This window comes from Gossypium arboreum, chromosome 1, assembly GCF_025698485.1.
Source record: "Gossypium arboreum isolate Shixiya-1 chromosome 1, ASM2569848v2, whole genome shotgun sequence".
NCBI classification, from domain to species: Eukaryota; Viridiplantae; Streptophyta; class Magnoliopsida; order Malvales; family Malvaceae; genus Gossypium; species Gossypium arboreum.
Genome location: NC_069070.1, coordinates 110422271 through 110447669, shown reverse-complemented (window position 1 = coordinate 110447669; position 25399 = coordinate 110422271). Strand labels below are relative to the sequence as shown.

General features: G+C 31.6%; 1 protein-coding gene across 8 annotated transcripts; it reads left to right on the top strand.

Moving 5' to 3' along the window:
- Positions 1-21199: 21199 nt before the first annotated feature.
- On the top strand, positions 21200-24321 carry LOC108480363 (probable tetraacyldisaccharide 4'-kinase, mitochondrial). 8 transcript variants are annotated; one of them, XR_001870606.2, is made up of 8 exons: positions 21200-21460; positions 21578-21701; positions 22271-22504; positions 22807-22956; positions 23102-23311; positions 23449-23504; positions 23794-23874; positions 23963-24097. XR_001870606.2 is itself a non-coding variant. In XM_017783333.2 (8 exons), the coding sequence occupies exons 1-8, from the start codon at positions 21288-21290 to the stop codon at positions 24104-24106; spliced, it is 1176 nt and encodes a 391-aa protein (XP_017638822.1). In that variant the 5' UTR covers positions 21200-21287; the 3' UTR covers positions 24107-24321. The 8 variants fall into 8 exon arrangements, 7 of the variants coding, with proteins under 7 accessions (XP_017638822.1, XP_017638824.1, XP_017638826.1 ...); XM_017783333.2 differs by having other exon boundaries at positions 23445-23504; positions 23963-24321; XM_017783335.2 differs by lacking the exon at positions 22807-22956 and having other exon boundaries at positions 23445-23504; positions 23963-24321.
- Positions 24322-25399: the final 1078 nt, after the last annotated feature.

Below are 25399 nucleotides of genomic sequence, written 5' to 3'. Positions count from 1 at the left end.
AGGGATAAAAGTTAAATTATAGAATAATAGAAAATAAAAAGGACTAAAATGGAAATTAAGCCATTTATATGAAATGAGGCGGCATATGTGTATTAAAATCTAAGATTTTTTAGGTTATATTTAAATATTATATATAATTATCATAATTATTAATTAACATTATGGTTTTATATTAGATTATTATTGGTAGTATTATTATTAAATAAATTAAATAGTAGATAACTGTATGGTAATAAAAAAATGTATATGTGTAAAAATTATATTGGTACATTTGTAATTTAAATACTCAAATTACTTATAATTTAAGTATAAAGATATTTTATAATAATTAATTGTATTGATTATATTATGAGATTTTTTTATATAATTAATAAATTAAAGTTATGACAAATGTATGAGGATGATAGGGTACAAATGTAATAATATATATGTGTACAAATGTAATATATGTAATTGATATTAAAATAGATATTTATTAATTATTATTATGTTAAAGATATTTATTAAATTAAATAAATAAATTATGAGATTTTTGTTTGATAAACAAATTAAACAATGATAATTTTAATAAAATTATTGGTACAAATGTAGAAATATAAGTGTGACCAAATGTAATACTAATATTTATTTTAAATAGATATTTATTGAATTAATTAAACAAAAAGTAAAGGAAATATAAAAGAGAAATAAAGAAACAAAAGAGAATAGAAACAGAATTGAAAACGGGAAGCAGGGGAGAAAAAGAGAAAGAAAAATAAAAGAGAAAGCTAAGGATTTGAAGCTTGAAGCTTTGATTGGTAAGTTAATTAAGTCCTTTCTAGTTAATCTTGATGTTTTAGAAGTTCTAAACAAGGTTTTATTGAAATTAAGTTTATATTTCAAGAGTTTATAGGTGTTCAAGTAGGGTTTATGTTGAACAATTTATGGAATTAGGGATTAAGTTAGAATTGAATAAAGGATTAAATTTGTAAAAGAAGTTATAAGTTTTATGTTGTAGGGACTAAATTAAAGAAATTTCGAAGTTAAGAAAATATGCTGGAAATTTTATAGTTAAATATGAGTTTAGACAAAATTTGAATAGAAAAAGAGAGTGAATTGGATTAAGAAAGTAAGTAAGTTTAGTTAGGATTGAATTGGGAATAAGGTAGGAATTATTTAGAAATTTAATTATTTATTATAATTAATGCTGTAAATAATAATGTAAATTACTATTATTTTCGCAGTTAACAAAGAACCAGGGGCATTGGCACAAAAAGGAAAAGAGAAAGTTATGGAGAAGTAATCGTGAAATTGGGTTTGTATTACTATAATTCAAGTTATTTATTATTAAGTATTAATTTTAAATTTATTTATTTTATAGTAAGTAAATATTGAGGTAAGTAATTTTATTGAATTGAATTTAGAAAATTGAATTGAATGAGAAATACGTGTTAGTATTACTATAATTGAATTTAATTATTATTAATTGTTGAATTTTAAATTAATATGCATGGTAAGTATTAGTATTAAATTGTATGAAATTAAATTGAATTGTGATTATATGTGAATAATTGAAATGCATATTAAATTGAGAAAGCTTATTGAATTATGAATATGTGAATTGAAAATTGATTGAAAAGTGGAAAAATGATTAAATTGAAAATGTGAGAAATTGCGATTGAATTGAATTGAGATTTATATGTGATCCGGAAACCCTATTAACTAGTCGGGCTGAGTCGGATATAGTTGGCATACCATAGGATTGGAAGTGTTCATGGATACTTCGACCTCGAATCGATGAGACACTGGGTGTCATACTATTACTTCGGATAGATTCGATGAGGTACTGGGTACCACTTTACTTCGGCTAGGTCGTCAACTTTGCTTCGAACTATCCGATGAGGCACTGGGTGCCAAACTGGTGTGTTTGGTTGGATCCGTACATCCGCCAAAGTCCGAGTCTGTTAATAGGGGTAATTAAAAGAATAGTTAAGTTGAATAAAGTGAATTGGTTGAGCCAGTGAAAGAAATGTAAAAATGGAACATGAATTGAAAATGTAATTTGAATATGAGTATGAGAATAGAAAGCATGAACTAATGGTTCATGAATTAGATAATGGTTCAACATGAATGTTTATGATTTTAATTGACGAATAGCTAAATTAAATTATATGAATATATTGAGAATGGCAAATTTAATGGTAAATTTATGTTTAAATTAGTTTAGTAAAAATTAAAGTTATATGAATTAATTTATATGATTAATATGTTTATAATTTGAATTATGGTAATACCACTGAGTATGAAATACTCAGCATACAGTTGCTTCCGTGCGCATGTTAATAGGTATTCAGAGTCTCGGTTCAGCATCCAAGCGATCCCGATTCTAGCACAAACTCGGTGATGTATTCTTCTTTTGGCAAAATGGGCATGTACATAGGTGTTATTTTAATACTTTAAAATGCTATATGATTTTTGTTGTTAAGAATGATATTTGATATTTTGGTGTTTAAACAATGAAATGGTATAAAAATTTATATGATATATTTGGTATAATTAATACTAACATGATCTTTTGATACTTGGTTTAATGAAATAGAAATATAATTATCATAACATATTTGGTATAGTTAGGAACAAGTTGAAATAGAATGAATGAAGTTCATTTAATTAAACGATATATATGAATGTTTACTTAGTAAATTACTGAGTTGATGTTAAGCTATGTTTAGGTATATTTAAATATGAAATTGTACGGATTGTGATATTGGTTTTGAATTGGTTGTGATTTGAATCTGCAGGGAAGGTTAGATACTTATAAAAGGGGTTATATTGATTTTTTTTTAAAAAGAGACAATTAGTAAAAGCTTATATGAATTTATAATCATACTATAATATGTTCGATAATTATTTGAATATTGTTGGTTTGTTCGGTAATGCCTTGTAACCCTGTTCCGGTGACAGTTTAGGGTTAGAGGGTGTTACATGACACACACTTACAATATTGATGGCAGTTTGCTCGTGTGGTTGGTTAGGTTGTAAATCCGTTACATATCAATCGTTGCCATGCATAGTAATGTGGTTTTGCTTTGACATTCTCCTTATTGAGGTTGCATAAGGTTATTATGCCCTGTTGGTCCCCTTTGAAGGCCCAAAAGGGGTGGCTGCTCATGTATGGTCCAATAGGAGGGTCACCATAAAAGGTATTTGATTAGGGGCCAACTATGGGCACCTATTTAGGCTTTTACTAGGTCACTCCTTTTTCTACCATGTACCTTTAATAGGGAGGGTTATAACAAACAATAAATCCTAATGGAGTGATAAATGATTTTAACATTCATCAACATTAGGGTCGATTCTTAAACATTTGACTTATTTTAAGTAGTGGTTTTAGTTGATTTATATAAAATTGTATATGAAAATATGAAAACATAAAATATTGTTATAATAATATATATTACTTTCTTTTCTTTTTTTTAGCCAGCATTAGAATTTTTATTAAAGAAAAGACAATGGTATTACAAAACAAACTACATAATAAATGCCAAAAACAAACAATAAAAGTTCTTGCAAAATGAACACTGCACAACAGTACACATAAAGCCACAATGAACCACAACAAACAAATGCCAAAGACAATGAACATGAATCACAATCATCATATAGTTCACCACTAGTCCTAAAATACACTAAGATGATAAGTTTAGCTTCCATCATAGCATTGGTCATCCCATTCACCTCTTGCAACGCATTAAAAAACATCACTTTTAATGTTGGTTTGAAGAAAGATTGTGAGGGATATTTAATTGCACAAATAGCTTGGAAACAAAATACCTAGTGACTCCAAAAATAAAGCCACAACACCAACCAAATGGTCTTTAAGCACACCCCTATGCATGGTTTCCCTCTCATTGCTTCAACAATGTTGGATATAATAAATCCAATTAATGGGGGAGAACATATAATGTCACACTTAGGGATGTCAAAAAAAGATTTAACTTAATAGGCTTCAACCTATCGAATAATATTTTTTAAATTAAGGGTAAGGCTCAAGGCAGGTTTAATTAACAACCTATCGAGCTCTAGCATTTTGAAAACATGCTTTAAACTCACTAAAACAAAGTTCATGTTTTAGTTAAAAGCGAAGTCGTTAATGGTGAAACTTGGATTTCTGAATTAAATAATTATTTTATAGTATTTTCCAACCTGTTTTTGAAGAGATTAGAATTTGAGAATTGATAGTAAGCTATAAGGACAAGTCGGTCTAATAGGTTCACCGAACTGGCGAAGTATAGGTTTAAACGAACTATAACAGTCCGGTTTTGACCCTAGTTGAAATAGTAGTTTCGGGACCACAAATCTAAGTGAGAAAAATGTTTTAATATTATTTTCCGTATTTATGATGTGTGAATTAGCATGTGTGAAAGTTTTGTCTAAAAATTTAATCGTATGTGTGATTAATTTGCAAAAAAGGACTTAATCGCGTAAAGTGTAAAAGTTGTGTGCTAGATGTTAAAGTGCCTATTTGAGTTGGATTTCTAAAGCAAGGGTCCTAATGTTGTTATTTTTCCATTGAAAATGTTAATGGACTAAAACAACCATCTATTAAATGGTTTTATAATTGGTTAAAAAGGGCAAAATAGGAAATTTATTATTAAAGTCATATTAATTAAAAGAAAAACTATCAAATTCATTTTATTTCTTTGTAACATCAATGGAATATTAGAAAAGGAAGAATGAAAATTTGGTTCTAGGGTTTCGGCACTTTGATTAGTGATTAAGGTGTGGATTTTGTTCGGTTTTTGATAATTTCTACGTTTTTGTGATCGTTGCTTCCTATACTATCAAACCCATACCTCAATTTATAATTTTGATGATGATTTTGAAATGTGCCATTGATGAAACTATGAGATTTGTGATGTTAGTTGATGAATTATGAAAGCTTAATGTTGGGTTTACATGTTTTGTCTTTGAATTTTTTATGAAATTGAGCATTTTGAGCTAAATTGTAAAAATGTTATTTTGAGGGACTAAAATGTGAAATAAATGAAATGTATGGACTTGTATGAGAGCTATGAAAATTCTGCTAAGCTTGTGTAAAAGCAAATTTTGTGTATTTTGTGATTTTGTGAATTAGGGACTAAAGTGTCGAAATGTGAAAATATGAGGGCTAGTTTGCAAAATGCTCCAAATATGTGTTCATGGATTGTTTTGAATAATTTGGTGAATAAAAAGGTTAATTTTGAATACATTTAAATCAAGAAAAGAGGAATTCGGATTTAGACCGAGGGAAGTCGAAGATTATGGAGTAAACAGTTCGAGTCGACAATTCAGAGTATGAGGTAAGTTCATACATAAAACATGATGTTATAAATATATTTTACTGTTTTGGTTATACTTAGATTGTATATATGTTTGGTTTGGATGAATACGACGATAAATCAATAGTATTTGGCACTAAGTGTGTGATTTAAACTAGCTTCGGCTATATGAGGCACTAAGCGTGCGACACCAACTTAGCTTCAGCTAATTGAGACGGCACTAAGTGTGCGGATGTTCAAAGCACGAATAATTTATGGGAAGTCTTAAAATATATAAATAAAATGTGAGAATGAAAGTGAACAAGTATGGGAAGATTCAGGTATGTACGATACCTATGTGGTAGATGATACTATGAATGTGAAGCTCATTGATTTGGTATGAACATATGGATTGTGTTGGTATAGATTTGATAGATGATTAGAGAATTTGTAAGTACTTATGTATTGATGATTTTTGGTACGAGCTTACTAAGCTTTTGAAAGCTTACTTTGTGTATGTTTGTATTGTTTTATAGATATCGATGCTACTGCAAGCTCGGGGATCGTCAAGGATCGTCACACACTATCGAACCTCATTTTGGTACTTTTGAGAATGTATATTTTTAAAGTATGGCATGTATAGGCTAGTGGTTGTGGGATCATATTTTGTGATGCCTATACTTAGCCATGTGATTTGGCTAGTTGGAGTTTAAACTCATAATTGATAATAGCTTATGGTATGTGATGTTAATATGCAAATGTGGTATTTTACAGTAGGTAAATTTTGGTAAGTTTAGTTTGAGATTGAATGATGTATGGAAGGAAATGTTGTGGTATGATTTTATTTTATGTTTTGGCATAAAATTGGCTGAAATGGTGGTGCATATATGCTTGATTCTTTTCTTGTAGGTTGACCCAAATTTGGGGTGGCAATTTGGTTATTTAAATGGCCTATTTTTGTCTACACGGGCAGAGACACGGACATGTGTCTCAGTGTGTGTGACACACGACTATGTTGTACGATCGTGTGTCCCTTGGGGTACCCTACAATTGTAAGTCAGGCTCGAACAAGGCCAAAGCACATGGGCGTGTGGCTAGCCGTGTGGCCCAAGTCAGGCTCAACCACGGCCAAAGCACACGGGCGTGTCTTGTAGCCGTGTGAGCAAGTTAGTAGCTATGCCCTGTTTTGACACGGCTTAGACACACGAGCATGTCTAAGGCCATGTGAGGCACACGACCTATTCATACGAGCATGTGACCTTTGAAAAGTTGAAAATTTTTAAAAGTTCTGAAACTTTTATATGTTACCAATTTAGTTCCGAATGCACGTTTAAGTATCGTATACTTGATTTTATGTTCTTAATGAATCTGAATGAATGACATTTACTGTAATGATTTGATATTTGATATACGAATATTCTAAGTTGTGTTGTGGGTTAAGAATGCCTCCTAACCTATTTCGGTGATGGTTACGGGGTAGGGGTGTTACACGAACCATGTGTGTTCTGTGTTTTTGATGTGTTTAACATATATATGTTGTGAACTGTATGTGTGAAATTGCGAATCTAGCAAAGCCTTCATCAAGTAAAGCAAGGGGCAATGAGAAGCTCGTATATAATTCTGTGAACCTGACAGGTGAGTGTTCTGGGGTCACCATTAGTATTTGCGAACCATAGTTTTATGGTGAGTTCGCCATGTGCGAACCATATGTGTTCGTGGTAAGTATGAATATGAATGGAGTATGATATGTGAAAGCATGCCTTGTGCATTACGAGCTATATATGGCACGTGGTTGAGTAAGTATTGTAACAACCTTAAGTTGTCTCTATCATCGGATTTAGATTACGGGATGCTATGATGATTAACAAGTCCAATAATAAATCTAAACAATTCAGAGTTCAATTTAATCATTATAAATCAATAGCAAATCATTATTCATAACATATATACGAAAACAGAACTGAAATCAAGCCTATGGAACCTAAAAATCAATTTGGAAATAAGTAAAGACTAATCTAAAACAAAATAGAAAAATATGGAAAATACTATAAACAAGGGTCACACGACCGTGTGACGAGGCCGTCTGACATGGCTAAGGCTGTGTGGTGCTACTTTACATGTCCATGTCCTCAAACCGTATACAATTCAAAAATAGGGTCACGCGGTCGTGTCGCCAGGCCGTGTAACATTCGTGAGCATTGTGAAAATTCCTGGACTTAAAATCAAACAGACCACACAGCCATGTGTGGCATATGATCGTGCGACAGCCTGTGTCCTAGGCCGTATGCACAAAAAATGACTTCAAAATCAAGCTATTTCAACTACCATTTCTTAAGTTTCAAACCATACCATTTCCATTCATATTCACCTATTCAAAGCACACTAAAACAAGCCAAAACATGTCAATATACATCATATATCATTCAACCTAAGTGCCTAACAAATGTGCCCTAATTGATCCCACAATTTAAAGATTAAACCATTTCACATTCATCTATCATAAGCATGTAACTATCATCCATACCATAGTATCTTACCACATTTCAAACCAATCTCACAAAGCATGGTTCAACTCACTTATGCAAACTTAAACAAGGTTATACCAAAAGTACAAAATAAGAAACACTTTCTCAATATTTCATAACCAAAACATAAAACAACAAAATTATGAACTTTAACACTCCTAGTACATGCCACTTACAACTGAAATAAAAATAATCACAATTTATACTTAATTGTTGAAAGGATAGTGTGATCTCCAAAAACAATCCAATTGACAGCTCGAATCCGATGATCTACAAAGAAGAAAAAACAAAACGAGGTAAGCTTGTGTAAAACTTAGTAAGTTTGTAATAAACTTAAACTTTAACTTACCATAAAGGATGTAATTTAAACATTTTAGAAGATAATTCAATATCCTAGTCATGAGTTCATTAATTACCTATACACATCACAAGTCTCACAAGGTTAGTGAGTTCATATATAAAATATGTAAGTTTATCATGTTATCAAACATATACCCAAAAACACATTTGGTACATAAACTAACCATCACATACAAGGAATAAATCTGTAACTTACATATAATATAAGAACCAATGGTAAAATTTAACATAAATGTTTTGTAAAGCTTTTTTTTTTTTACTTTAAATATGCATACTTCACTCATCTTGACTTGTAGCTCTCGTCAGACACCCATTTGACACTGGTCCAAATCATATGATCCCATCCCCTACCCCTAATATTGTATCAAAAAAATGTATGCTTCACTCATTTTTACAATATTTCTAGTTTTGTTCATGTCTTATTATCGCTTCATTTATACATATATATATATATATATATATATATATTATAGCACACCACGATGTGAGTGAAAAAGGAATTATGTGCAAGATATATTTATTAAAAATTCATACAAAAGTCAAATGAGGTTTTGGTTGAAATGATTAATTAAATTAAAGTTTTAAAGATCATGGTGTCTTAAATTCAAATATCAAGATATTAATTTTTATATAAAAGATAAAAAGATAAAAATACCCTTATATGAATATTTGTTACTTTATAAAAATAATGAGTTTTAGTAATTTCTCAATTGAATTGATATGTGATTGATTTGTGACAACAATTCATATAAGTAAATATAAGTTTTTTCTTTTAAAATATCACGGTAGTGAATATAAATTATAAAATAAAGGGTAAACTACTCTAGTAGTCACTCAACTATTAAGAAATTTCTTTTTTGGTCACCCAACTATGAAAAATTTCAAAATAGTCACCCAACTATTCAAATTTGTCTTTTCTGTCACTAGTTGGCTAACAGTGGCAACTTTTAAAATTGACATAATAGCAACTTTAACCCTCAATAGTTATAAATTATGTTATATTAGTCTTGATTCTAAACAAAATTAACCCTCAACATTTACACGTTTTGTAATTCTCTTTTTCTTTTTTGTTGTAATTTTGCTTTTCCTTATGATATTGAGGGTTAAATTTAAAAGAATGAAAAAAGATGAAAATTATTATCTTGGATTTTTGGGTGTTACTATGTTTTGTATATTTTTAATCAAGTTTAGCTGATAAATTTATTTTTTTAGCTTTTCAGGTGAAAGAGTTGCAAAGAAAAGCAAAATTGCTGAAAAAAAGACCAAATTACACAATGGGTAAATGTTGAGGGTTACATTTAGAATCAAGACTAAATTGACACAATGTATAATTGTTGAGGGTCAAAGTTACAATTATATAAATTTTAAAAGTTGACACCATTAGCCCGTTGGTGACTAAAAAAGAAAAAGTGAATAGTTGGGTGACCAAAAAGAAATTTACTAATACTTGAGTAACTATTTTGTAACTTTTCATAGTTAGATGACAAAAAAATTACTAATAGTTGGATGACTACTAAAGTAATTTACCCTAAAATATATTATGCACTAATTACTTTAGGGGTTAATTACTATACAAATGGTTACCTAACTTTAAAAACTTTCAATTTAGGTATTATCATTTGAATTGTTTCTGTTTTGGTCACCACAGTTAAATTTATAATGTAAAGCCTTTTTCTAACTAGTATAGTAACACATTTAATCCTCAATACTTAAATATTCTATCAATTTGATCCTATTTTTAAATAATTCAATAAATATAATCTTTCATATTTAAAATACCTATCAATTTGATCATCAAACTTCGCAACCAAAGCTTTCCGCTTTTAAAACAGAGACATTCCACATCTATTAATTATTTTATTTATGGTTGAAGTTATCCAATTCGATACACAACCCATTTTGTTTAATTTTTTTAAGAAGTCGGTGTTAGAAATTAACTAAACACCATTAAAAATTTAAAAATTAAAAATTAAAAATTAAAAATTAAAAATTAAAATTAAAAATTAACATCTTAAAAATATAATATATATTAAAGTTATATAAATAATTTAATATTTGTAAAAACAAAATTTCACTTTGACTAGCATAATTTTAGTTTTTAATTAATTAAGTAAATGATTTGACACTAAATCATATTATTAGTGATGCATATTGCTTATTGTGGATTTAAAATAAAAAATAATTAAAAATAAATAGAACACATAATAATCTCTTAATCAATTTATAAAATTAAAAAATCATTATCAATGTAACAAAAGGAAATTCAATTAATTTTTTCACATTTTTTCTAAAATCAAATGTTCATAATTTTTATTATATAATTATTGATTAAACAATTAGATTTTTCAAAGCTATATTTTTAACTCTAGATTTAATTTCCAATTTCAAGGACCAATTTGGAGGATTATTTCTATGTACCTTGAAGGAAATATCATACTGTAAACAACAAGAGTAAATCTAAAGTGTTTTTTTAAAGATTTTTCCATTTCTTTAGCAAAAATTTATCAGTCAAAGAGTTATTAAATATTATATTTAGAAATAGAAAAGGAAATAAAGGTTCAAGATAAACTTATTGGTATCAAGAATTGGCTCGAGAAACAACTCGTTAGTTGGGAGAAGCTTTTTTTGGGGGAAGGGGGTTTACAAATTTATCATCTGTTTTAAAAGTTGAAAACTTTGATTAGGAAGTTTAAGGATCAAATTGATAGAATTTGTAAATGTGAAAGATTAAATTTATTGGATTATTTTAGAATAGGATTAAATCAATAGAACATGTAAGTATTGAGGATTAAATATATTATTATATGAGTTAGAAAAATGCTTTCCATTATCAATTTAACGATGAGTGAATAAAACAAGAATAAATTCAAAGATTAATGACTAAATTAAAAATTTTAAAGTTGAGTGACCAAAACAAGAACTCAAGCATAATTGAATGTTGATTTGTATAATAACCCTTACTTTAGTTAGAATATTGAAAAAAAAGAATTACTTTAGTTAGAATATGACCAGTTCGTACATTGAAAAAGGAAAATAGACTTACTAAAGTCTAATAAACACTCAAATTTACCAAAAGTCTAATAAGATCAACCACCGAAACCAAAGTACGATAGTTTAAAGGAAAAAGAAATCAAAACTCTGGAAGCCCTTGGTCGTACACGTTTTGGTTGGTTTGACACTTCAAAATAAATATATATATGGTCCTTCCAGTATTATACAATATAAACGTGTGGCTATGTGAGGCTGAAAATACAAAGTATAGTAATTTCTGCCAACCAACATTGACCTTTGCCCCAACCATAATTTCATATGCCATGCCATCTACCCTTTATAAATCTGTCGGCATAAAACCATGAATGATGAATGATGAATGATGAATGATAATACATCTTCTTCTACTTCGAAGCATAAACTTCTAGCTTCCATGGCTTTGCTGCAAAACATCTTCGGCTGCTTTACAGAATCTTCCGAATCCAAATATATTTGCCATGGCGATGTTTGTGTTCTTCGGAATCAGAAGAAACCTGGGAAGAAGAATATGATGTCGACCTCCACCAACAACAAACCAAAGCAAAGCAATCGGAATTTCCTCGCCATTCTTTCCGTCAGAAGAGCTTCAACGACCTAAATGTGTTTACCTATATCGTTCATATACATATATATATATATGTACACACTGTAGAGGGATAACCTGTAGATTGTTTGATAATGGGTTATTGTTGTTTTATGTCTGGGTTGTTTATTTTGATAGCTAACAGGCCAGACTTCTGGGAACAACATTAGATGTTTCTGAGTTCTGAACCGTTTGTTTCATTTGTTAGAAAAGTATGCTTCAATATTCTTGATCTTTGATTTTGATAATTTAAGATTACTTTTATTTCGACGTAATAAAAGAAATACTGTAAAAGTACTCGCTCGTTAATGCATTGTTCCGCGCTGCCCGGATGTAAAAATTGAATATATGTAATTATTATAGATTATTTTGTGAACGGAATGTGGATTTTCTTGATTTAAAATGAAATGATTATTAATATTTTCTTTAAATTCTTGTAATTACATAAATACGGAGCATTTATTTTAAGATTTTAGTGGGGCAATAACCGCGATTGTAAATATTTTTATGTGTTGGAAATATATTATTGTAAATAAAAGTGTTGGAAACTAAATTAAGTGTAAATAAATAAAGCAATCATTGTGTCGTTGAAGAATCACTATCTTAGAAGTGATTTCGTTTTGATCGGTGTAATTGGAAATGGACGTCACCCCTTAAAATTAACACAGTATTTCCAAATTCGTACACTTGAATTAGGAAGATGAAACTCAAAAGGATTACTCTTCTCGTAAAAGGCGGGAGATAAATTGGAACAAACTCGGGTAAACCACACTAGGTTCAATTCCCAGGAAAGATTTGAGGGGCCATAGATGGTCCCGCTTAAAATCTAATCTCCTAGACAGAATATTGCACTAATGTAATTTAGTAAAACTTCAGAATTTTTAGAGAGCAAGAACGGGAGAGAAAAGAGAGAATTGAGTTTTCTTATTTTTATTTGTTGTGAAAAATGAGTAGAATAGTATGCTATTTACATTGTTTTTAGAAGGGGCAAATGGTAAAATAAAGTGTTAGTTTCCAAAAATAGTAGAGGATTTTCCTCAATCGAAAATATTCTACAACAGAAAATATTTTGAAAAATATTTCTGATTTGTATTACCAACATTACCCCACTAATGCAAAAGAATTGGAACATTTTGTAAACGTAAGAAAAGGTAAAACATGAGAAGAGCAATAGTGAAATTAGTCGCTTAAGCTCTAGTATCTTGTGGTTTTGAACTAATACGTAGTGAAATGAGTGACTCTTCTCTTTAACAAGTGAACGAATATTGAACTTGTTAATATAGGGGTTAACTCATGACACATGACTAATCTCAAGTCCAATTGAGTTCCGCAATAGATCAACAATTTAGCCAATAGACCTTGGGATACTGGTAAGTGCTCTAGAAAAATAGCCCAACGTTTTTAATAAAAGGTGGATAATCCTTCACACTTACGTAGGTGATTTCATAAAGTCTATCTCAGTATAGATCACCCGAACCAAGGCTATGAAATTATTAAGAGCATTTAATAAGCTCAACCTCTGAGTTTTATAATTCGATGAATTCATCAAGTCTATCTCAATAAAACCACCCAAACACTGGAATTAAATTCATTAAGAGCATTTAATATGCTCAACCTTTCAGTTTTATAATTCAATGAATTCATTAAGTCTGTCTCACTAGGACCACCCAAACTCTAGGCTATGAACTCATTAAGAGCAATGAGCTCATCCTTATGCATGTACATTGTGCGCCTTAGGGATAGGTAAAGATGTACACTATGAGTCTTTCCATGGTTTCATTTGACCACATTGAACTTTGAAGATTAAGTTGGGTATCCACCATGAATTCCTCAACCAGTGGGCTTAAGATCCATCCCCCTCAACAAATTAATAACCATTTTCCTGCATAACCCTTTGGTTAGTGGATTAGCTAGGTTCCTCTTAGATTTTACATACTCCATGGTGAGTGCTCCATTCTTTATTAAATGTCTCACATATTCATGTCTTATTTGTAAATGTCTTTTCTTGCCATTGTAAGCCTGGTTTTGAGCAACACAAGCGGCGACTTGTGAATCATATAATAAGGACACAAGAGGTGTAGGTTTCCCCCATAAAGTAATCTTTGCAAGCATATTCTTGAGCCACTCGGCCTTTTGCCCAACTCAGTCAAGAGTTATAAACTTTGATTCCATCATGGAGTGAGAAATACACATCTGTTTAGTAGACTTCCAAGAAATATTTGCTCCATCTAAAATACAAACATACCCACTTACAGAGCTAACTTTATTAGTTACCCAGTTTGCATCACAATATCTCTCTAGAGCTGAAGAATATCCGACAAATTCCAACTTCCAAGTTATTATATTTTAATTTCACTCAAAATTATTTGGGGAAAGTTTAACCTTGATAGCATAGTAACTTACAAACTATGACACTATCCCCCACTTACTATGTCGATGCCCTCATTGACATGAAGCCACACTTTTAGTAACCTTGTTGCGTCAAGTCAACATTTCAGTCTCGAGTCCATCTTGGGCCTTCAAGGCCAAAGATTATGATTCATTCAATGTGCATAAGACATAGACTTGAATTTGGTCTCATTTCAATCGTTGATGTAGTCTTGTTTATGCCAATTCCTCCATCGAACACTTACGCTCAATGCCACAACATATAATAATTAAGTTGCAACCTTGAGGAACCCTTAATGGTATGACCCTTTGTAACGATCCAAATTTTAAGGTCATTGGAAAAGTGAGTTTTTGGGTTTTCGATTTTGAAAATTAGATTCGTAAATATTTATTAGAAATATTTACGAAGTTAAATGAGAGGTTAATTAGATTTTAATTAAGTAAATTTAGCTTAATTAGGGTTAATTAAGTATATGGATTAAATTGAATAAAGTGTGAAAGTTTAATTATAAACTATAGAAAAGTCAAAGGACTAAATTAGCAAATAAGCCTTATGTGACAAGTGTGTGATAAGTATAAATACATTTGTATTATTATAATTGGTACAAATGTATGTAAATAAATGTATTTACTTATTTTTAAGAGATTAATAATTATAATAATATAATAGTTAATAATATAATAAAAGAATAAAGAAATGAAATAAAAAAAAAAGAAAGAAAGAAGGCACGATTAGCGGGGAAAGAAAGAAGGAAAATGAAAAGAAAAGAAAAGGAAAATTAGGGTTTTAGGATTTCAAGCTTGATTGGTAAGTTAATTTAATCCCTTTTCTTGTAATTTTGGTGTCTATGGAATCCTAAGAAGAAATACTATTTGAGTTATGTTGAAATTTAGGAAGATAGTGAATTTTTATATATTGATTAAGTTGTATAAATTGAAGAATTATGAGATAAAATGATAGAAATTCAAGTTAGAAGTAGGAGAAGGATTAAATAATAAAAGAGATATAAGTTTTGTTATAGTAGGGATTAAATTGTCTAAATTGTAGAATTGATGTTTTATATTGAATATGAAGAGTTGAAACTTGTTTAAAGTGATAATTGAATGAAAATATAGGATTTATTTTGAAGAAAAGAATGGTTATGGTGGAAGGACTAACTTGGAATTTATGTAAAAGTTACATAGAAATTAAAGAGTGTGTTATTAAATAACATATATTGATAATTTTAAATGTTAAATTTTATGTAGCCAACGTAGCACCAGAAACGTCATCGAAAAAGGGAAAGGAGAAAGTGAACGAGGATATCGAACAAACCTAAGAATTTTAGTTTGTATTACTATAAACTATGCTTAATGATTTAATACAATGTAATTGTTATTTTTAATAGTTAGAATGTATAATGAATGATATGATGGAAACTGTTACTACTTCTGTATTGAAATGAAACAATTTGAATATCATATTAACAGTGTCGGGCTAGTCGGATACAATTGGCATGCCATAGGATTGGAAGTGTTCAGGGATATTCTGACTGTGTGTCGATAAGACACTATATGTGTCGAATACTGTGACTATTCCAGATTCGTTCCGAAGAGGTACTTCGTACCTGACTATGACTGTTACTGTTATTGTTACCCTACGATGTATTCAGGTTTCAGTCGATGAAACACTGTATATTATCCCCGGTGTGTGGGTTGGATCCGCGTATCTGTTTAGGTCCGAGTTATGTTAATAGGGGTAAATGAAAGTACTGAAGACAAATACTGACTGCTATTGATTATGTGACTGTGACTGCTATATGATTATTAAAAGGTATCGAATGATATGAAACATATATAAAGAATTGCTTAATTACATTTAAGAGCTATAAGATGAATACAAGAGATTAAGTTATTAAGGTTATGAAAGTAAATCTTTTAAGTTACAATACATATATACGGCTTATTATTGTTCTAAGCATTAGTTTATAGAAATACCACTGAGTGTATAATCAGCGTACGGTTTGTTTTTCCGTACGTAGGATTAGGTACGAAAGAAAGTTAAGGACTCAGCATCCAAGCCAATCCCCAACTCAAAGTGGTGAAGTACCTTTCTTTTGGTAAATTGGCATGTACCTAAGCTGATAAGATTTTATTTTGTAAATGATAAGAATGAGCATGAAATATGTTGAAACATGGTATGAAATGTGCATATTTTGGAAGTTAAACTTACATGAGTTTGACTAGTATCATAATACAGTATAATTATGATATGAATTGTGGTACATAATCTTTAAGAGGTATTGAAGTGATTGAATGAATATTTGCTAAGTTTGAATGGTATAAAGAATGATATTTGATTTAAGAACTATTAGTAAATGTTTGGGCATGAATTAGATGTGTTTAGCATGTGAAAATAGCTTAAAAATGATCAAAAATCATGTTTTCACACGGCCAAGTCACATGGGTGTGTGCTCAGGCCGTGTGGCTCTCTGTTTATGTCACATGAGCTGTCCTCACGGTCGTGTGTGCAAGTCAGATCTGCCCATGGCCTAGCCCCACGACCATGGGAACCCTACGGGCTAGCCACACTGCCATGTCCTAGGCCACACAGGCGTGTGCCCCTATCTTCAAGGTAAAATTTCCAAAGTTACCGGTTTAATCTCAAATTACTTTTAAAGCATGTATTGGGCCCCGTAGACCCATATTAGGGACTTTATAGTGTAATTTGAGAAGTTGCGATTTGGAAATGCAAATTTATGACTCGATTTTTATAAATGCTAGTGTATAAGTCCGGTAATGTCTTATAACCCTATTCCGATGACGGTTTGGGGTTAGGGGGTGTTACACCTTTTGTCGATTGAATATTACTATGCTTTTGATACTTAAAAATGCATCCTTCTAGATGTGGCACCAATCACATTCTTTCGACCCCAACACTAAAGTTCTCAACATGGAAAATTCAGACACATTGGCCATCTCCAACTTAGGCCCTCTCGATCCCTCCATGGTCACCCCATTGGGTATGGCCATTTTGGCCAACCACAACACATGCGACACCAACGAACTAGGTCAATCTCTATATCAATTTTGGACTTTAATGCTCATTCACACAAACTCTATGCTGCACAATCTCATAGGTTACCTGAACAAGACATCCCCCATTAGTTCTCTTGTTCAAGCTTTCAGACTTGATAATCCTCTAGTCTGATTTAGTTAAAATTTATGTGACACTTGGACTAGCTCCATAAATCTCATGTATTAGTAGCTCATCATGGATAAAGGCATTGTAAGCCCTATCTCAAACACAAGGATTCAACGATTCGCTCATGGTCCTTCGACCAACTCAAACTCAAGGGTCCTCCAACCAACTCAAACTTAAGGGTCCTCTAACCCACTCAAACTTAAGCTTACTAGACCTTCCAAGCCCATCTTGACCGCAATAGCCCACTAGCCAACACAAATAGAGCTTGCAACTACTCCAATGCTACTTAGGCACACTTTTGTACTACTTAGGTGCCTTCAAACCGATTGCCTCAATATCACACTAACATATTTATAAATCCAATTTTCCCTCTATTGTCTATTTTTTTTTCTCTCTTTCGAGATTTGAACCCTAGGACCTTTTAGGATTTCACAATCCCAGAGTTTACAATCAAATCTCTTAGGCTCAACTCTCAACTTAGAACAGGAAAATAAGAGTTAAACCACCCAAGATCTGAATCAACAAAGACAAACTCGCGTTCCAACACTTTAAATCCCTCTACTCATGTTACAAGATCGACTTCTAAATTGCTTATAGGAGCCTTTATTGGTTCCAACAGTGGGAAACAAAAACAATTCTCATGTTTAAACAGCAGTAAAGAAATCAATTCTGAATAGTTAGAAATATACTACTGCATACAAAATCGTTAACACTGCAAGAAAGCAAACTAAGTGTAAATAAATAAAGCAATCACTGTGTAGTGGAAGAACTACTGCCTTAGAAGTGATTTTGCCTTGATCGATGTAATCGAAAATGGACGTTAGCCCCCAAGTTTAACATAATACTTCCAAATTCGTACACTTGTATGAGGAAGATGAAACTCAAAAGGAATGCTCTTCTCGTAAAAGTTGGGAAATAAACTGGAAGAAACTCGAGTAAACCACACTAGGTTCAATTCCCATGAAAGATCGGAGGGGTCACAGATGGTCCCGTTTAAAATCCAATCTCCTAGACAGAATACTGCACTAATGTAATTTAGTAAAACATCAGAATTTTTAGAGAGCAAGAACGAAAGAGAAAATAGATAACTGAGTTTTCTTGGTTTTCTCTATTGTGAAAAATTAGTAGAATAACCTTCTATTTATATTATTTTCAGAAGGGAAAAATGGTAAAATAACAGTATTAGTTTCCAAAAATAGTAGAGGATTTTCCTTAACAGAAAATATTCTACAACAGTCAAAGGTTTTTCCTCAATCAAAAAATATTCTACAACAAAAAATATTTTTAAAAAATATTTCTGATTTTGCATTACCAACACTATGAACTCAGATGCTAAGTCAGATATGGTTGTTGGGAATCAACAAATATCTCAGGGGACTATTTGACTCGAGATACTGTAAATTGGAGTTTGTTGATACAAATAATAAGAAGGCAGATGAGGCAAAAGTTCACATGGTGGAGAAGAGCCATGTGAAGAGCTGAGCTAGTTGAGGACGATTGGGCAAAGCTTTGGCATATAAAGTGGTGTTTTGACTTTGATAGTGAGGAATGAGGCTATGGGCTATCCTCTGGCCTCGACATGTGGCCAAAAAGGTTCTCCTAGGTATGTTAATTAGGGAGTTGGATAGTTTTCTAGTCGAGAAGGATTAAATTTATAAGTTTGGCAACTAGACAGTGATATATTGTGTGTACTTGATGAGGATTCATTTGTTATACATAAAGCGAAGAGACTAGACAACAAAGTAAAAAAAGGTCTACGTGCTGAGCACACCATATAGGTAGGCGAGGTTTATGATCTTAGCAAGGTACCAATATGAGGTGAAGTAACACTAGGTACAATAAAACATCTCTGAGAGAGTTCAAAAGAGATATACATAGACTTTTAATTGCTCAAAAGATGTTTAGCATGCCTTGCTCCATCGGAGAGGAGTATTAAGGGCCTTGAAATAGTAAACATCTTTCGACCATTTTAAGATGAATTTATTCAAGGTGACTACACTTCTTATTAACAATTAAATTTCTTATATATTTTGATAGATTCATATCAAGTATAACATGTATCCTTTTTGAGTTTACATCACTGCCTCATTAGAAATCATTAATACCAAGACTAAATGCACAATTTGTTGCATTTAACTACGTAGTGTATTCCCTAAGCACATGGAACACTTCTTAAAAGGTCTCAAACATTTTATTCCATAAAATCACTATTGACCAATATATCATTAACATAGACTTTTGTATTCTTTCCAGTTGAATTTATTAACTATTGACAAGTGGCACATGTATTCTTTACCCAAATGACAGTACTTTGAAACAAAGCAATCAATCATTCATGATAAAGGAAGCTTTCTTTTGATCTTCATAACCATCATGATTTGATTATACCTAGAAAAGACATCTATGAAGCTTATGTACTTATGACTAACTGAGGCATCAACTAGCCTCTTTATGGACAGTAGAGAGAAGCTATCTTTAGGGAATGCCTTGCATAGTCTGGTGAAATTTACACACATTCTTAATGTTTGTTCTTTATTATCACAACATTGGAAACTCATTCTAGGTATATCATTTCTTAAAGCTACTAGTTTGTCCACCTCTACTCTTATAGCATGAACCACTACTAGGGTGATCCTCAATTTCTTCTATTTGAGTGGCTTAACATTTGGGTCGAAATTCAAGGAATATACTATCATCGCAGGGTTGACATCTAACCAAGTGAACACATCGATTTATCCATCAGCAAATTACCTAGAGTTGTTTATCTCTTTCTGTCCTTAAGAACACTAACAAAAGAAAGAAATATTTTTAGGTCACGTGGGTTTTATAATTTTTTTAAATTGGGTTGGGTTCTAAACTTTTAATTTTAATTTAGGTAGGTAAATCTACATTGTTTCATTAAAAACTTAAGATTTAACATAAACAAATTTTGATTTTAATTTGAACGGACTGATGATTAGAGTTTTTATTATATAGCAATTTGACACGAATTCGAGTTGTGCTACTTTAACTTAATATTATATAAAAAAAAATACAAATGAATCTAATTGAATACTTAAAACATTTATGGTCAAAATTATACAAATTGCCATAAACAAATGCTGACGTGTAAGAGTTACCAGTACTTTTTAAGGTTTCCTTCATGCAAATATTGACAAAACTCAGTATTTTTGTTCTTATTTTATTCTATTTATTTTTTATTATGATGTATGTAGCCCTCAATCTTTGATTCTCCTTAGAAAAAAAAATTATATCTGGTGGCTCCTCACGCAATTGCCTAAACAAAATGTGTTCAGTAGAAAAACTAAAGATTAATTTTTGAAAAATGAGAGAAAATTAGAAAATTTGTTTTAAATGGGAAAGTTAAAACAAAGATTTTAAAGTTTAAATTTAAGTAATAGTTAGACATGGGTTCAAGTATAAATAAATTTAGGACCTTTTTCATTTTTATTAACGACAAAAATTTATTCTACTTTTACTAAAAATAAAAATTATATCACTTATGTTTATTTAAATTAATTAATTATTATATTAGTAACACTAATTTATCTGAAAAAATCTACCTTAATTTAATTACTTCTTATTTCTTATAGTTTTTTATTAAAAATATTGAAATATTTTATTTTTAGATTTTAGATTTTATAATTTTAAAAATAAATACTAAATTAACAAAAGTATGATCATTGAATGCTAAAAATTTATTTATTTATTTATTAATAATTGTCACATATACACACGAAATTAAACAGAATTATCGTTGGAGATTCAATGTCTAAATTACGAAAATTAAATTTTAAATTTCGTTAAAGTACAGGGACTGTGGTCATATTTAAACCTTTTGTATGTCATTGACAAAACTACCCTCTATTCGACTATTCCCTCCGTTGTTTCCCTCTTCTTCCTGTGTTGTTTAGTGCTCTTTCCTTTGGTTGCCAATAATGGAGAAACTGAAGCAAGCAGTGAAAGAGATCGCCTACTACCGACACCAAGCTAAGTTTTCCAAGCTTCATCTCTCTCTTATTCCTTTCCTTTCCTTGTCTTCGTCTCTCTACGGCGCCCTTCTCTATACTCGTCAGTCTCTTTACCGCTCTGGTTTCTTCTCTAAGAACAGGTCCATACGACACACTCCCCCTCATTAATTATATATTAAAGCTTAGTTTGGAGGATATTACCTTCAAGTTAATTATTTGTTTGTTTTGTTTACTTTATTGGGTTTTTGTTTTTGAAGGTTGCCAGTGCCGGTAATCAGTGTTGGGAATTTGACGTGGGGAGGAAATGGAAAGACCCCAATGGCTGAGTTCATAGCTAAACGCTTAGCTGATTATGGAATTTCACCTCTCATTTTGACGAGGGTATTCTGTTTTTTCCTCAATTATCTTCATTTTTGTACTTGTTTTTTTTGCACTATTCATTGTTGTACTTGATTCTTCATATGGTAGGTTAGGAGGTCTGCATGGGTTTGAATATGAGTCAATTTGGAATTGGATCATCAACCTTTTCAAATAAAATCGGGTCGGGTTGGTAACCTTTTTATCGCCGTTTTATGTACTGATCAGGTTGGGTTTGAAGTCTTGTTCCTGGGGGGTTATTAGGCTTTATGTTTATTTAGGTGCGGATCATTTTGGGTTTCGATATCGGTATAGTTCCTAACTGGGTAAGGTTGACCCAGGTTTTGGCAACCTTAAGGGATTGGTTTGCTTGTCTTTCAGCCATTGAGATAGTTTGTACATTGTAGCTGTAATATTTATATCGGTTTCTTGATGTGGAAGATTGACCATTGGGTTTAAGTAAGTTTGAGTGGATTCTAATTGTTTTGAGTTTTGAATTTCGATGTTTAGCGGCCAAGAATAGAGCTAACTTTTATCTCGGTTATTGTCACTTTCAATTTGCAACTCCATTATAAAATTTGGTTCTCTTGAAGGGCTATGCCGGTGGAGATGAAGCTAAAATGCTAAAAAGGCATCTACTTGGGGGACCTGTAAAAGTTGGTGTAGGTGCAAATAGGGTGGCCACTGCCAATTTGTTCTTTGAAAAATATGGATATGTAGATTACCGTGGTAGTAAATTCTTTGAGAGAACCTATCTTGACCCAAAAATGGGAAGTCATGTTGGTTCACAAAAAATTGGTGCAGCAGTTTTAGACGATGGTATGCAGGTATGAGTATGACAGTTTCTTTCGTATTCCTCGCATTGTTCTATTGCATGTCTTATTACGTAGTAATTATCTCTTAGCTAGTTTTTGTATATTAACAAGAAATTATATGGCCAAATAACTTCTCTTGGTAGTTCCCTATTTCTTGCTAAGCTGATGAATTCATTTTTATGCCAGCAGTTCTTGTTTTAGGATTTGATATGCTTTTATATTTAGTTTCTGCATTTCCCTTTATCTGGGTAATTTTTAAGCAAAAAAAACATTTATATGCTGATAAGTAATCATCTCATGTGTATGGAAGGCAGCATTGGAGCTTATGTCGTGACCTAGAAATTGTAATGATTAACGGACTAATGCCTTGGGGAAACTGCAAACTACTTCCTCTTGGACCCTTAAGAGAACCTTTAATAGCAATCAAACGTGCCAATATTGCTGTAGTCCATCATGCTGACCTGGTATGATGAACTGAGCTTTCAAGTTGTACTTTTCTAAAAGATAATTTCTCATTCTTCAATAAAATTTCTGCATATTTTGGCTTATGTTTTTGTAGGTGGACTATGTTAAGGAGTTGACTAAAAGCTCATGCTTAAAATCATGCAGGTGTTGGAACAAAAGCTCAAAGATATCAAGTTAGTGCTTCAAGAAATCAAGGAGTCACTTCCTATTTTTTACACCAGAATGACTCCCTCATATTTCTTTGAACTGAGAAATATAAGCACAAAGATGCATTTGGGAGCTGTGCTCGATGCAGTTGTCTTATGTGTTTCTGCAATCGGTTCTCCCGATGCTTTTGTGCGGGCGATGGAAAAGGTATTACTATTAATGTTATTTATTTTCCGGTTTAGTTAACATGTGATGCATAGTGGAGAGTCTTCTACATCACTTATTTCTTTCATATTCATCTCTATGAAGGAATTTTACTGTGTTCAATAACTTGCTGCAGATAGGACCATTATTTGTCGATCGATTTGACTTCAGTGACCATTACTCGTTTCAACTTAAGGTACAGTGCTCCTCCTTTATTTAAACTTGTCTGGAGACAACTTTAATCTCTTTGCAAGAACAATGGATAAAAGACACAGACCTTGTTAGACTCCTAACTGATCATTTTAGTCTGCCGTTTTTCATTCTTTATATCCTAGATCTATTTTCCATGCAATCATGTTCTGGTTTCGTGACTTTATATCCTAGATCTATTTTCCATGCAATCATGTTCTGGTTTCGTGACTTTATATCCTAGATCTATTTTCCATGCAATCATGTTCTGGTTTCGTGATGTCGATGAAACCTAGGATATTCATATGATGAGAGAGCGGCTTAGACAACTCGAGGACAAGTTTGGTTATAAGCCAATTGTTATAGTTACAGAAAAAGTGAGTAACCGAGAAAGCTGGCTTTGATGCGTACAGAAGGTTTCTCTTGATACGAATCCTTTAAACATGTTAAACTCTATTATACCAGGACTATGATCGAGACCCCGAGATTCTGAAACATTTGCATCCTTTCAAAGTTCTGGTACTCTGTTCTGAAATGCAGATTATACCTTGTAACGGCTGCAATGAGGATAGCTTCAAGTCGTTATTGAAGGAGCTACTGGAAGTGTAAATGCGTATCAGGTGCAGATTACATTCAGCTTTTAGACACCATGGTAATTGCTTATGCCATGCATGCTGTGGCTGAAGTTGCTTGAATGAACATTGAACGAATGACACATTCAAAGAGTTTTTGGACCATAGTGTTTCGGTTTCGGTTTTAGTATATTTGGTCCAATTATATGAATACCTATTTGATTTCGGTTTTGAGCTTTTAAAAAACTAAAATATTGCTTATTAACCGATTTTTTTTTTAAAAAACTAAACTAAACTGAACCGAACTGAACTATTATTCATACTCAAAATTCAGATGGACTGATTTGGACTGTTTTTGGGCCTTCTATCCTAGTCACAGTCACCTGTAAGTAGGCCGAGATTTGCTATTTGCCCATGAAGGCCTTGATTTAGGCAATTTAGGTTCAAATTTTTGACATTGTTAAAGAGTAAAATTTGAAATTACTCGGAACCATTTTTTTAAAGGGTTACTGTATTGAAATCATCATCTCCAACTTTATCATGTATATGAAACAATGAATTTTGTACTTTAGGATTTATGAAAATTATATTAGTTTCTACCTTTTTATTTTATTTTGCATTGAATTTGGATTTGGTTACAAGTATATTTAGTATTAGCACATACCAAATATGTTCATTGCATGTTGGAAATTAATCAAGCAGGGTTAGAAATATCATGAATTTGAATGTTCTTTTTTTTCATAATTGTAAATATAGTGCTGCCCTTATGGTTCTATTCTTATGCATAAAAATTTCCCTTTGAAACAAGAAAAGTTAATTGTATTGGCCCTGCACCAAAACAAGACAAATAGCATAGAAGCAAAGATTTTGTCGAGTTCTCCAGATATATAGGAAGAAGACAATCAAGAGGGCTTGAAACAAAGCGTGAACGCAAGTGAGACAGGTTGAGTCAGTGGTGATCCATTTGGCATCTTTATGTTGCAAAGAGCTCCACGCCTCTTATCCTTTGAAAGCACTCATTTGTGGTGGTACATCACACCATCAATAGATAAAAACCATGGTCCCATCTATTTTTCATTGGGCTGCGTCAAAGTGTCTCCACCGGCTAGCCTTCCACCAACCAACTTGCCCTTGTGGATCAATAGCTATAGTGGGGGGTTGTGCCAGCTTTCCAAATTCATTTTGTCCATAAAAGAACAATGGTTTTCTTCAATTATAACTGTTATTTGGTCAAATTTCTTGGTTCTTTATTTATTCATTCGTGTTCTTCGTTCAGTTGACTCCCAACCCTGATAATATATTATATAATTCTATGAACTAGATTATGACA

Bases quoted from the DNA above. Each gene is read 5' to 3' on its own strand.
- LOC108480363 (XM_017783333.2), top strand. From the start codon at position 21,288: ATGGAGAAACTGAAGCAAGCAGTGAAAGAGATCGCCTACTACCGACAC. The intron at 23,312-23,444 runs GTATTACTATTA...AACTTGCTGCAG, and splicing joins TTGTGCGGGCGATGGAAAAG to ATAGGACCATTATTTGTCGA. The intron at 23,505-23,793 runs GTACAGTGCTCC...GATGAAACCTAG, and splicing joins ATTACTCGTTTCAACTTAAG to GATATTCATATGATGAGAGA.